Source organism: Mesoplodon densirostris, chromosome 12 (genome assembly GCF_025265405.1).
Source record: "Mesoplodon densirostris isolate mMesDen1 chromosome 12, mMesDen1 primary haplotype, whole genome shotgun sequence".
NCBI lineage: Eukaryota > Metazoa > Chordata > Mammalia > Artiodactyla > Ziphiidae > Mesoplodon > Mesoplodon densirostris.
In genome coordinates, this window is record NC_082672.1 from 48,691,701 (window position 1) to 48,706,728 (window position 15,028).

Here is a 15,028-nt window from a genome sequence, read left to right on the forward strand (position 1 = left end):
CACTGTGCCTGGAGATGTGGTGGTAAACAGACACAGTTCATGCTTTCACAGAGCTTAGAGTCTCGTAGGGAAGGCAGGTAAGAAGTTGACAAGTAAGAGTCATGCTTACTTACACAAACATGATAAGCGTTAGGAAGAAAATAAAATAGGGAGATGGGATTTGAACCGGTGAATTCACTGGTGAACAGGTGATATCTGAGCTGAGCACTGAATGTCGAGATGTTGATCTGTAAAGACACAGGGCAAAACATTCTGGTCAGAGGGGATGGCAGACTCAGGGTCCCAGAGGTGGGGTACTAGCTTGGGGCGTTCAAGAAGAAGAAAGACAGGGCTTCCCTGGTGGCGCAGTGGTTGAGAGTCCGCCTGCTGATGCAGGGGACACGGGTTCGTGCCCCGGTCCGGGAAGATCCCACGTGCCGTGGAAAGGCTGGGCCCGTGAGCCATGTTCACTGAGCCTGCGCGTCCGGAGCCTGTGCTCCGCAATGGGAGGGGCCGCAGCAGTGAGAGGCCCGCGTACCGCAAAAAAAAAAAAAAAAAAGAAGAAGAAAGACAGCCAAGATAGCTGGGGCTTGGTGAGCAGAGTATAGTAGGAGATAAAATCAAGAAGGGCAGAGACCCGATCATGTAAGGTGGATTTTAAATGCAATGGGAAATCTCTGGAGGGTTGTACCTATAGCTGGTTTTGTAAATGGTCCACTCATACAAGACTCACCTAAAAACATGGCTGGCCTAGTGACCTGATGGCAGTGGCCCTTTTTACCCTGTTCTAGCTGGGGAAAAGAGCAGCAGGAGAGACCAGCCCTGTAGCCCTGAAACCCCAACTGGTGAGCTGGACCCCTTGGAATGTGTCTGACCTGCCCCAGGAAGGCTGTAAAAACAAAACCTCGGTGGCCTATCTTGTTCTAGACCACAGGGGGCTCTGTGGTCCTGTCTCCCCATTCTTAGAGATGCCTTCCATGTCCTGGTCTTTATCAGCCAAGGGGCTGGGATAGACCCAGTCAGATCCTTTTATTCTCCTCCCTTTCCTTAAGCCCCTAATATCATAAGCAGGCCTAAGCAATAGCAGGGCAAGGGTCACGGTCAGGGCCAGGAGACAACCTGGGTTAAGAGGGGTGTGGTCAGTTTTGCCAAAGGAAGCAGGACAGGAAGGACCTAGCTGACATCACAGGTCAGAGCAGACAATAGACTAAATCTAGGGATTCTGACCATGCTTGAGAGACTGGCTTGGGCACATTTCCAGGGTCACTCAGCCAAGTTTCCTGAGTCCAGATGGTGGGGCCACACTAGTGAAGTGAATACACATATTATTTGTCTTCTGTACTTGAGGCCAATAGTCCCCTAGATGTTCCCATGAAAACTTCAGTGGTTCCTGACTACTTACCAAACTAGGAATAAAGTTCTTAACCACGTTCTCGCTCCCCACATTCTGGTTCCAACCTTCTTTATCTGTTACTTTCTGGCTCACTTCCTAGTTTTATTTCACTTTACATCCCGGCATGTATGCTACCTACACAGCAGGCAAATTGGTTATTATTTATATAATCAGAAAAAGAATAAAGACCAATAAAAATCTTTTGAAAACCAAGGTTCTTTCTTGCCCTAACTAGCTATGCCTCCTCCATCATCCAAGTTCTTACTTGGGCAGAGGTGGCAATGCTTGGATTACCAGGATGTGCTCATGGTTCATTTTGCAGGGTTATCCACTTGGCTCTCTCCAGTCCCTCTCCAAGCTAGGCCCACCCCTAAGATATATCAGAGCTCTCAGATTTCCCACACCTGAGCCCCTTTGGGCCTGGACAGTTCCCCCAGAGCCTTCCTCTCCCACCCTTCCTGGGTTCCCTTGCATCCCCCCTCTGACCTTCACTTCTCTTCTCTCACCTGGTCAGGCAGGTTGCTCTTCTTCCTTTGGGACTCTGCTACTTCTGGGCCTGGCTGGGACCAACTTTCTCCTAGGTTACAAATTCATATAAATCACTGCCAGGCCTGGCTTTGCTCTGAGACTGCCCTCTTCTAACTGCCCTGGCCCCAGGTGCACATAGCCTTTAGCAACAGAGGACTGAGAAAGTTGGGAGGTGTTGCCAACTGGTTGGCTACTTCCCAGAGGTATGAGCCAAGTTTTCATTCATTTACTTCTTCTTGAGGGATTGGGGTGTGTGTGTGTGTGTGTGTGTGTGTGTGTGTGTGTCCAGGGAAGGAAAAGAGCAAGTAGTGATTCTGTATCTATCCTGAGGATAATTTCTCCTAGCCTTGGGTTCTAAAACCTTGGGGAATTATGGTAGGAATAGTGGTGATCTGGGCCCCTTGGGATGTATCTCACCTGCCCCAGGAAAGCTGTAACAGCAAAACCGGGGCAGTATATCTTGTCCTAGACCAAAGGGGTCTCTGTGGTCCTACCTCCCCATTCTTAGAGATGCCCTCCAAGTCCTGGTCTTTATCAGCCAGGCAGCTGGAATAGGCTCAGTTTGGATTATTTTAAGCATCTTATTTAAATAGGGGCCTATGTGAAGCTTTGTACTTTCCAATTAGATCACCAAACTCAGGATTTCACAGACGTTTTTATTTAGGAAAAAAATAAAAACAATGACTCAATTTCATGAAAGCAATCAAGTAAATAATAGTACAGAAATATGGCAAACATCTTAGAGGTGGTAAACGTTATCTGGAACCCTCAATTGGCATCAAGACAAAAATTTGCACTGAGCTTACCTCTCCTTTCACACAAAGGAGCTCGGGTCAGCCTTCCCTGTTTTCTTTGCTGTCTTTACCTGCAGATGGCCACGACTACCCTCGAGCAGCCTACCAGCAAGTGATCCAGCCGGCTCTACCTGGGCAGGCCCCACCTGGAGCCAGTGTGAGGGGCCTGCACCCTGTGCAGAAGGTTGTCCTGAACTATCCCAGCCCCTGGGACCAAGAGGAGAGGCCTCCACAAACAGACCACTCCTCCCTAGGGCTCCTGAGGTATCAGTAAGTACGATGGGGCCAAATTTCAAACAGTTCTAACATGAAAAAGAATGATGCCAGTGCAATCAAAATGTATCTAAACTCTCTGTTGGTTTGCTACCCAGGCTGCTGACCAAGTCACACACTGGAACGCCCCACATAGACTTTTCAGGGCAGGAGGAAAGGGAAACTGGTTGATAAGAGTCTCTTTACCAGAGACATAAAGCCACTGGTGACTAGTCAAAATGCTCTTGAAGGAAAGGCTCTTAAGATGCTAAGTCACACCTGCTTCTTTTACTTTCAGATCCCCTGGCCTTTTAGCCCACGAAATAGGTTTTTATTTTTACTATGACTGACTTCCAAAGCTATGAAGTTCTTTTTTATATCCTTAGTTTCTACACCTGTTTAAGACCATTTCTTACTTTGAAATTTTAAATTCAATTCGTTCTTAATAGAAATTTAAAATAACCTGTTATTTTCTTTTGTAATAAAAGAATTCACACATGTTGAACACCATTATTAGGTCTTTCCGATACTTCTTCCAGAAAAACAATTTTGGTTTTTCTTGACTTTGTTTAATTGTCTAATCCTTTAACCATATTTTTCTTCATTGTTCTTTTTTTTATAAATTTATTTATTTATTTTTGGCCGTGTTGGGTCTTTGTTGCCGCATGCGGGCTTTCTCTAGTTGCGGCGAGCGGGGGCTACTCTTCGTTGCGGTGCTCGGGCTTCTCATTGCAGTGGCTTCTCTTGTTGTGGAGCACGGGCTCTAGGCGCACAGGCTCAGTAGTTGTGGCTCGTGGGTTCTAGAGCGCAGGCTCAGTAGTTGTGGCACACGGGCTTAGTTGCTCCGTGGCATGTGGGATCTTCCCGATCAGGGCTCAAACCCGTGTCCCCTGCATTGGCAGGCAGATTCTTAACCACTGCACCACCAGGGAAGCCCCATTGTTTCTTTTGACTCTTCAAGTTTTCTTTTTCTCTTAATTTATAGATGTAAAATATACAGGAACAACTCATGTAAATGGAGCTTCCCAGTTTATGATAAAATTGGAAAGAGAGTAGTTAAAATGTTTGCTCTTGCTCAAGCACGACTTTTATATACCACTCAGAGTAAATCTATATTCTGTTTTGAGAATGGAATGAGATATGAAGGTCCTATTAAAGCAGTTTTTTCCAGAAATAGAGAAATCGGTAATCAGATCAAAAAGTTTACTGAAAGAAAAAAAGCCCACTCTATTTACAATGGCAGATAAGGCACATCTGCCTTTCCTCTTCACTCAAAAGCCGACAAGCCCTCAGATTTTCTTTGCAGACAGATGCCTTATTTTTTTAAAAACAAAATTGCATGGAATTTATATAATGGAATTAAGTAATGATTTACAGCCAGATAAGCACTCTTGCAGAAAAAATATCTAAAATTCCAAGAAAACAAACAAAATTTAAGCATCTTTATGTTTAGTGTTGAATAGGAGAGGCAATAGTAATTTTTAAATTAAACTTTTATTTTGAAATAATTTTAGATATGCAGAAGAATAGCAAATGTAGTACAGAGTAACTGCTTTTGTAACATCAATTTAAGCCTGCTATGGTCTCCTTGGATTTATTTTATCATTTTAAGATAATGAAAAACAAGTACAGGTAATGAAGCTAATTCTCCTCTTACTGATTTTTTGAAAGAGAACCTTAATACAGAAAATTTACTCTGTCATTACTCTCCATGATATTGTTTTATTTGAAAGTTTTTGAATATTATCAAGGCCTTAACATTGCTTTGTCAAGTGAGCAACCATCTTTTATAACAACTAAGCAACTTTGGGTACAAAGGCATTTAATACAAAAAGAATATGGAACTGGATCCCCATTAGATGAAGGCATATTTCCTAAATTTTTTTTCTATATTAATATAAAATAAAAATAACTTCCTCAAACATCACAATTAGAAATATAATATAGTTGAGATTCTGTGTAATTTTATTTTAAATCTTGTTACATAGGACTTTCAGAATTTTTAAAATACTCTTTTGGGTAAAAATATGAAATCATAAGCAACAATCTAGGCATATACACACAGGTTTTATATTCAAAACTTTTGTAAAATTTAGACTATAAAACAATTTCAAACATAACAAATAACAAACATTCCTGTTCCCACTACCTAGGTTTTTTAAAATGGTAACAATGCCACATTCACTTCATATTTTTTTGAAGAAATAAAACATTACAGACACAGTTTTAGTCTCCATATCAGTTAGAATTCAGTTACAGAAAACAGAAACAACTCTAGCTATTGTAAACAGAAGGGATTTAATATAGGGAATTGGGTACTTACAACATTGTTGGAGCTTGGAGGAACGAATTTCAGGCTGGGCTTCCAGGAATGATCCCAGAGCAACGTCATGGAGCAGGAGACCAAAGAGGCTGCTTCCTCTGGCATATGGTCAGAGAGGCGGAGGCTCAGAAAGCCACCGCGGAGCTCTCCATTCTAGGCCATGCTGCCACAGCACAATCCAGAATCCAGAAGCTGCCACCACCTCAGCTACTGGAAACATTTTGTTCCTGCTAGGTCTGAACTGGCCAAAAAACGGATGCCCATGCCCTGCCCTTGACACTGTGAAGCTGTAACGGGACACTGGGATGCCTCCTGATGAACTTGGCACCTCCTGATAGACAGCCCTTAACAACAGAAACCACAGAAGTGGCAGAAGCTTGGCCTCCATTTCCGTCTACCTTCCAAATTTCACACGAGTGCATCTGGTTGTTCCTCTCAGCAGACTGTTCATGGGAATATTGTGGTGACCAAAATAATAATAAAGATGCTATATAATAATAGGGTACAAACCTCTTTAAAGGGTCTTCAGAATCAGATTTTCATTTGTATATTAACATAGATACTTTTAAACCTACATGGTCTTTTCTATCTTTTGAGATATAATTAAATGTTATCTATCGTGAGCTAAAAGTTGTCTTTTTATCAGAATGCCTAAACACCAAACCTTGTATGTCACCCGTTGTATTACTTTGTTTTGTTGGTGATCTTGTCTGACCTGTACCTGAGACTTATCTTCCCCATTAGACAGTCCTTAAATCGAGAAATCAAATCCTGCTTCCCTCTTTGACCCCTAGCACAGGCCCTTACAAATGGCAGCCAGCCAAATTGCTCATTGACTAAAATCTCTGCAGAAAAAAACTTTGTCCTTCTGGGTCAGAAAAGGAATGGAGGCAGAGGAGAAAGATAGCTCACTGGTATTTCCCATAGTCATTAAAGGCTTTCTGTCCCCCTAGGTTTGTGTTTATAAAACATGAACATTTACTGTGAATGTATTCCTTTCCAGGGGCCGGCTTTATAACCAGCCACCTCATAGAGCTGGTGCTCCTGAGGAGTCCTTGGAGTGTCCTGCAGAGTTGAGACCGCAGGGTCCCCAGACTCCATCCCCAGCTGCTATCCCTAGACCCCCAAGTAACCCTCCAGCCAGAGGAACTCTGAAAACAAGCAATTTGCCAGAAGAACTGCGTAAGTTGTTTGCGATGTTGTTTTTCCCTTCTTCTTGTCAGGTCTTATACTTTAAGAGTACTTGATGATTATTCATCCATAATCTTGGATATCTCTCACATACTACACAGTGAAGTGAAATTTCCTTTTTTGCTTTTTGTTAAAAAAGTAACCAGCATTTTGTAGGACTGTTTGTAGAGATTCTGATACAACCTGCAATACGCACAAAGTGCTTAACGACTAGATTTTCTTCAACATGTACTCCAACAACAAATGACCCCCACGCTTTTTCCCTCTTCTAAATGATGCTCTTGAGTGGACTTGTCCCTGGTTAGATTGATTAGATGTCCATGTGGTATTGGCCAGGGATCTAGCGTCTCACCATAAATTAGCAGCAGCCTTCAAGAACGAGGTCATTTCCCGTAGGAATAAGCAATCTTGTGTGGAAAAAGCAGTCTCACATTCTCCGTACTGCTTTACAACCAAATGCAAACTAAGCCTTTTATTTAAAGAAACATTCGACTAAGTGTCAGGTGATGATGCTTTTTCCACATTTTGCAGCCAGAACCAGAAATGTTGAAATATCACCAAAATGTTCTCATATTAAGGTCTGTCAGGACGGTAAGTTCCAGAAATCTTAAGAAAACAGTCACTACTTGTGAAATTGTTATATTCTGTTGTGCTTGCTGGAATTCTAATAAGCCCTTTCCAAATCTAGGCACTGCTTTGAACCAACTTAAAATTAAGCCCTTTGCATTTGTTAATTCCAACTGGGGGAATCGATGCTCTTTGGTCATTTAAGGCTCTGAAAGATTTCTATGACAATGATCCATTGTTGTTTTTTATTAAAAATTTTTGTTTTAATCTTCTTAAAATCTTAGACATTTAAGTTTCGAGCATTTCTGGAGAATGGAAGATGTTAGGATGTAGTCTGGGTGTCAGTTTATAGACCATATTTATCTTACCATAACCTATAAAGGGAGTCCTAAAATTCTTACAGAGGAATTGCTTGAATATTAGGTGTCGAGAAGAAAATAGAGTGCCATCAATATGCCTGGCTGCTTAAATGAGTCAATGTGACCACTGAACATACTTCCATTTGAGAGGTGTGCTTCAAAAAACAAGAGCCTAAGCGTAGATAAGTAGGCTCTCTCCAACCCCTGTTTTCTTCTCCACCCTCTGCCCCAGGGCTTCCTGAGATGTAGCCAGTTGATTCCAGACTAAAAGCCAACACCGAGAGATTATTCATCTACCACATTAACATGCTAGCCAGATAATTTACCCAAGACTTTAGCCTGGGAAAACACTGGTTCTCACCCTGGCTGGGTTAGGTTTACGGGCACAAGCCCATCTGCTCTAGGCTGACTCAGGGAGAAGCAAGGGAGTCAATGATGCTGGACCTGCCAGAGGCGGGCTCTCTCCTTCAAGCTGCTGAAGTTCTTAGTAACATTTCTGAGCTGCGCTTTAGTCTACTCCAACTTCCTGGCTTTCCCCCCACCGTGAGGGGAGGAGGGGGAGGAGGGGAGGAGGGGGAGGACGGGAGGAGAACCACTTTCTCCCTCTCCTCTCTTGCTCTTGCCAAGTTCAGGGCAGCAGGAGAGCATCATGAGATCAAAAGAGGACGCTGCTGGGTGGCCCCTTAGCAGGGCTCGACTTCCTGGCCCGCTGTGAGAGTATTTTGTGGGCACAGAGCCAAGTGTCTCTAATATACCAGGGGTGGCCTGATCTTAAGGCCCCGCAGGTTCTGGGTGATGGATTTTTTTGTTAACGCATCATGTGGTTTTTCAGAAGACCTCCTCTGCTTGTCTCAGCCTGCCAGAACTCTCTCTCCTTTCCATGCACCCTGAGCAGTCTGCATTCCCTTGGACAGAACCCCTTGCCCCTTTGGGCCTGCAGATCTATGTCCTGAGGACAGCAATTCACCCTGCTGTAGCCACAAGCCCTTAGACCACTCCCATCCTGAGGCTTCCCTTCATTAAGGACAAAAGACATTGCATACACTTTTCAAGTGTGGTTTAGAATAGAATAATTTGACTATTTTCTAATAAATGTGAAAAATCTCTCTTAGGGAAAGTCTTTATCACTTATTCTATGGACACGGCCATGGAGGTGGTGAAATTTGTGAACTTTTTGTTGGTAAATGGCTTCCAAACTGCAGTAAGTATTTTATCCAAAGAGAAGACTGAACTGTTAAAGTGAGTATAATGAAAAGAAAAACAAGAAAAATTATAAAGAGCTGTTGATACTTTAAGCTATGTTATTTGATTTATGTGATTATGAACTAAATGCTTATGGATTTAGGTAATTATTTTCTAGAGTTTAAACTCTCCAAAGTCTCCAGCATGTTTTTCCTGCATGCCTTTTGAGCGACCCCAGTGCCTCCGAACAGCCAGAACGGCGTAAACGCTGAGCATGTATGCAGCTGGCGCCCGCCCTGAAGAAAATGCCAGGCTCTCGCTGCACTTGGCATCTTTGCCCATCCTCACCAATCATGCCCGCTTTGGTTATGCTTCCTGTGGTACAGGAGGCTGCAGGCTTCACCAGGTCACCTACTCATCTTACAGGGTCCTTCCGTTCTGCACTGGGTTGTGAGGTTTGCAGTGGAGGCCCCTGCAGCCTGGGGGCCCTGCTGTGCGAAGCTGCTGGTCCATCCACACTTCGCTGCAGCAGCAATGCTTCTGGACAGGGAGGTACCTGGCCAGGTTCTCGGCTGGTCTAGGCTAGTTCAGGAAGGTAGACGCCCCAGCCCTGCAGTTCACTGTGATCTTAGCCTAAGAAATCTCAGGAAGCACATGCTCCTCAAGTCCCCTGCAGTGCTTTGAAAAAGCTCAGCTTAAACCCATGTAAGTTTTCCTTAGGATAAATAGAGAACCACAGGAGGCTACTTGGAGGACTGGCTTTCCTCAAGCGCTGAGATCGCTTCTCTTCCTTCCCAGAGACCTCCTCTGGGTATTTAGGGACAGTCAGTTCTAAAGAGTGGTGAAAAATTAAGGGAAATATCTACAAATAGGAATGTTGAAGGATAAAGGATAAATGTTGACATTTAGTAGCTAAATGTCAATTTTAAAGATTATTTAGCATTTCTGAAACGAGTTTTATTCAAATTTTTTCTTCAGTCTATAATTATTTTTAAATGGAAGTACATGAAGTTGTTAAAAGTATACACTTTGTACACTCCAACTTCATGACTGTATAAATATATGACTATATAGAGACCAACATTTCAGTTTCTCTTTTCTGGGATAAGAAACACTGTGGCAACCATGATATAAAATCAAATTACAAAGCATAAGGTCAACATTTCAGAAAAGATCTTACTTTTGGTCCTTTCCAAATAAGTGTACTGATTGTCTCTGGAGAAGAGGACAGGTTTTTGTGACCTTAACAATCGGGCTGCTTAGGCCAAGTTTAAACTTGTCCTTGGGGCTTCCCTGGTGGCGCAGTGGTTGAGAGTTCACCTGCCGATGCAGGGGACACGGGTTCGTGCCCCGGTCTGGGAAGATCCCACATGGCGCAGAGCGGCTGGGCCCGTGAGCCATGGCCGCTGAGCCTGCGCGTCCGGTGCCTGTGCTCCGCAACGGGAGAGGCCACAACAGTGAGAGGCCCACATACCACAAAAAACAAACAAACAAACAAACAAAACTTGTCCTTGATCCTCATCGTTCTGAAGCCTGTGGTAGAATCCCGTAGCCCCATCCTGGACAGTTAAGTTACTATATTGATACATCAAGATCCCCTTAGTGGAGAAAGATAAACTTAATGGGTAATTTAATAAAGGGACAATTTTCAAAGTTCTAGGTGAGTTTTAGGGAATCCACAGGGAATCAATAGTTCAATACCCCAGGACTAGCAAAAGCAGGAGTTCCTACCACCCTGAGGTCTAAAGAGGCAAGGGAACAGTGACGCCAATCAAGAGCACCTTGTGCACAAACACACTACTCTCTGGCTGCAGAACAAGTCTGAGCCCAAGAAAGACCTTCTTATTTAGTCTTCTGTAAAACAGAAAATAACTGGTTTTTCTCTCCTTCGAAGGCTTGATATTTAATACCAGTCTTTTCAAGGCCCAGGAGTTCTACTTCTTGACTTTCATCATAAACCTTTTCCCCACCATCTCAGTAATTGTTTTTGCGACTGTTTCTTGGACTTGTTTCAAGTTTCATGCAATCCTTTCAAAATATATAGATCGAAACTGGACATAATACCATAATAGTGACCTGGCTAATGCAAGCAAAGTACCATATTGTATCTCAGTACGCGCCTACTACGCATCCATTAAAATGCTCCAGAATCATGTTTGCCTTCCAAATTACAGACATATATATATATGCGTATGTTGCTGGCTTACATGCACCTGGTGGTCTACTATGTCTCTCAGATTTTTAAAACATAATTACAAATACTAAATACTCAAATGCCTACTAATCTTGAAATAGGAAACATTTTAAGAAAATTGTATCTTGATTTTCACATTTACAGGCTCCTCCTTGCAAAAAGCATTAGTGACTTTTTCAGTCTTAAATATATATAGCCTCTTGTGCTTTCTCTTGCTTTGCATCTAGACAGAGCTTCTCATTGAGTCACTTTCCACATCTTTTTCTTGTAGATTGACATATTTGAAGATAGAATCCGAGGCATTGATATCATTAAGTGGATGGAACGCTACCTTAGGGATGTAAGTACATTCCAAAATTCTGAACTTGTTTTCTGGTGAGAAAGACAATTAGCTTGTGGAGTTATTTTATCAAAGAAGCACTGCCATACCCACCAAGGGCAAAGCTGACAAAGTACCAACAAAGCTTGCCTTGTTGGCAGCCGTGCAAAGACTTGGAAAGGAAGGATGGGGTCACCCTCCTGGACATGCACAGGCAGGAAGTAGCTGTGAACCAGACACAGGTGGTTGATAACAATCAGAGCAAACAATTTTTTGACCAGAATAGGAAAGGAGGAAATGAAGGCGGGGAGTGGGGAGGGAGCGGCAGAATTCAATTGAATCTGAGGCCACCCCAAATGTTTTGTGGGATCAGGCTGAACAGGTTTCCAGGGCAGCCTCACAGGCCGTGCAGCACACTGCCCACACCCCACCCCAGCCCCCGACACCCCCTCACAGCCTTGTGATTTGTTTTCCACTGACAGAATCTATACCGACCACTGGGACACTTTGTGCTTTAACAAGATAGAAATTGATTGCTGCCAGCCTGTCCGTGTCGGCCGCCTCTTTCGGAGGGGGTGGTGGGCGACAGAGTCTCAGCAGGCTGGGGTTTTGAGGCTTTTCCTTTTGTCTGCAGCCTGATGTTTGCTTTGTGCTGAAGGGTCTGCTCCTAGGCAAGCAGGGCAGTCAAGGGTGCAGTAACTGACAGCTTAGATCCCGCTGCCTGAGGGAGGGGGTTTTCATCGTTGCCGTTGCAGAGCCATTTTGCCACAATGCAGAGTCACTTAGTGATTCCGGTTTTCATTAGACATTTATTAGCGATGGTTGTAGAAATCGGTGGGCAGAACCGCATCCATCTAGGAGAGCCGGAGCCATTCGCTTTTGGTGTTTGAAGGGAGCTGGGGAGGGAGACGGGGGTGGGGGGTGGGGGGTGGGAGGGGAGGCGGGAGTCTGCCTGGGCTGGGGCCGTGCCTTTCACTTTCTGCGGATGGAGGCCGGCCCTCCATCCTGCAGTGTATCAGAGAAGGCTCACAGTCCTGCTGGCCGGTTTCCAGCCTGCCTTCACCAAATGGACCACACTCCACACTTCCATAAACATGCTTTCTCCCTCTCATTAACAGAAGACAGTGATGATAATTGTAGCAATCAGCCCCAAATACAAACAGGATGTGGAAGGTGCTGAGTCGCAGCTGGACGAGGATGAGCATGGCTTACATACTAAGTACATTCATCGAATGGTGAGTGAGGAAACCACAGCACCTCGCCGGCCCTGGGCCCTCGGAGTCGGGTTCTTTTTTCTGTGAAGGCCTGTCCTTCACCAGAGATCAACTGAGGAAGGCCGGCTGATGGGTGAAGAACCCCCGCAGAGGCGGGGGTTGGTTCTCGCTCCGCCTACCTTCGGGGCCTGGGGCAAGTCCCCACATCTCTGGGACTCAGTGTACGTCTCAGTAACAGGGAGATTAATCTGTGATCTCTAAGTTCCAAGATTCTGGAAAGCAGTGCTTCGCTGGCTTGGTTGTTTATCAACAAATGTGAAGCCTGGGGGGTGCGGTGGGGTGGCGGGAGACAGGGCCATGAGGGGGGTGGGTTCCTGAATCTGTGTCCTGTTCTGTCCCCTGAGTAGCACAGCCAAAAGGACACCGCCTGTTGTGTCAAAAGGGACTGTTCAAATCTAGCTTCCTCCTGCACAGGCTGTGTGACCACTGGCCAAAGGCTTACACCTCTTTGTGCCTCCATGTCCCTATTCAGAAAATGGGTCACTAACACCGTGTTGTTGTGAAGATTGGCTGAAATAATGTCTGTGGAGCATATGGCACAGATCAGATGCTCGGTCAAGGGAAGGGATGGTTCCGGCTCATGATATAGGAGCAACACCTGAACTATGGGGGCCTGGTCAAGCTAAAACCAGGGGGAGACATTTATAGGAAGTTCGACTTACTCAGCATCTGACAGAACATTCTGGCTGAAAGTATCACCAGCTTTGGAACTGGCTGTGTTATGGGCAAGCAGCCTCCCTGCTTTTCATGCCCGTATAGAGCCTGTGGAGACGGTGCCTGCTTGACTAGGATGCCGGGCTAGACTTGTGACTGTCACACTCTCCTGTAGAGTCCCTCCGGGTGCCCATATGTGCTGGGGGCTCTGGGCCTCCCACCCCACCCAGAGCTGTCTGCCTTTCTCAGGCTGGTTTACCAAGGATTCTGAGACTTAAAAAGGCTTGAACTCACTGGTCTAGAACGTGTAAGCTCCATTTCAGCTCGAACATTCCACAAGGGGGGAAGGCACCTGGAATGGGCATAAAAGGTCACTGATTAAGACAGGAAGGTGGGGCAGGAAGCAGACATGGCCCGGATGGAGTAAGTAAGCAGCACCAGGCAGGAGGCAGTCAGGCGGTCAAGGACATGCAGCTTCACCTCAGGGGAGGCGGACTGAAATCCAGGTCTGTCCTGTGGGTCGGGAGCACCGGAAAAAGGCAGGCTGGGTGGGTGGGTGTTCCCCATCTGGGTCTCCAGGGTCTCTGGCTCCTCTTCTACCAAGTGCGGACCACTTACTTGAGCTCAGAACCAATGCAAAGCAAAAGCCGAGGCAAGGTAGGGAGGTCAGAGAGTGAGGCCAAGGAGTCAGGAGATAAGTACCCCTCCTATTCCATTCTTACCCAGCCCAACAGACCCTGGCGGGGCCCAGGAAAGCCACCCTTTCTGCCCTAAAGGTCATGGCTGGCTCTGGGTGCTGCTACCCCTTGGCTGTCTGCATGGCCCCGAAGCACTCATCTCTAGGAACTTGCCGGTCCTGGAGCCGACAGCTCTTGTGTGTGAAGGGCTCCAGGTCCTGTCAAGCTCTGCTGGTGTGTGGTGACGCCAGGCAGTAATAGGCAGCTGAACCTCAGGGCTTTCCTGACGGTGCCCAGCCATGAACCAGATCGTCCCCAAACTTGGTTTCTTGGGGCAACAATGTCTCGGGCCCTTCGTCATCACTGGAGCGGTCGAAGAGGCCAGCTGCAGAAGTGCCTTCCTGCCCACCTGGCTGACTTCCTGGTCCCCTCCAGGCAGCAGGAAACTCCAGGACAGAGGGAGCGAAGAGGTACCCATGAGTAACTGCATCATAGAGCTAATGGCTCCCAGGAGGCCCATCTCTGGAAACATAAGAGATAATAAAAACGCACCGCCGCCCGGGTAGCCTACTGGACAAGCAAAAGTGTACAGTATGCAGTGTCCTGGAAGTCAGGGACTAAATCCAGTTCTTCACTTTTAACTTACAAGCCCTACACCCTTCCTCTCACTTGTTTGTACTCGTGTGGTTGGTGCTTTTAGTTGCACCTGACTCGGCCCATTTTAAAATAGGCCTTTGGTGTCATCTTCTGGTTTTGAATGTGAGACGGCTCTGAGAAAACACCGCATGGAAGATTCGTGTGCGTTGTGACTGTGTGTGTGTGTGTGTATGAGTGTAAGGGTGAGTGTTTATGAGGCTGTTTCTATGGTGATTTCAGTCATCACCACTGTCACTTTCTTCTCTGTTCTGTTTTTATTCCCATGCATGGTGAAGACTTCTCAGTTATAAAAATCAGTTGGAAGATGAGATAGTTGGGAACACGTAATTCCTCATCTCCTTTGTCATCAGATGACTGCAAGCTTTGTGCTGGTTACAGGATTTGGAAGGCTCTAACTCCTCTCACGTCGAAAATTCTGGTTTTGATAGAGTTCTTGGCAGCTAAATCTTGCAGGGCCACCACAGTGTCAGAGCAAATTGGAAGTGGTGTGGGAAACCTAAAGCTTGGCAGACGGAGCTTTCCTCGTTGACCTCCTAGCCTCGCCTCCCTCGGCCTCCCTTGCCCTCCTGTGCTCTGGCCTCAACGCATTACTAGCTGGTCCCAACCCCACAAACATTCCTTCACACCTCCAGACATTTGCTCATGCTGTTTCCTCTGCTGAGAATGTTCTTCCCCTCACCCCATT

General features: G+C 45.6%; 1 protein-coding gene across 3 annotated transcripts in view; it reads left to right on the top strand.

The window, feature by feature from the left end:
- The window catches only part of TRAF3IP2 (TRAF3 interacting protein 2), a 39,940-nt gene that overhangs the window by 20,812 nt on the left and 4,100 nt on the right, over positions 1–15,028 (top strand). For 2 of the 3 annotated variants that reach the window (XM_060114414.1, XM_060114412.1), the window contains exons 3-7: positions 2,772–2,964; positions 6,273–6,451; positions 8,499–8,587; positions 11,034–11,102; positions 12,200–12,316. In XM_060114414.1, coding sequence (XP_059970397.1) covers positions 2,772–2,964; positions 6,273–6,451; positions 8,499–8,587; positions 11,034–11,102; positions 12,200–12,316 — 647 coding nt within the window. The remainder of the gene's footprint in view (positions 1–2,771; positions 2,965–6,272; positions 6,452–8,498; positions 8,588–11,033; positions 11,103–12,199; positions 12,317–15,028) is intronic. The other variant, XM_060114413.1, reaches the window with a different exon arrangement.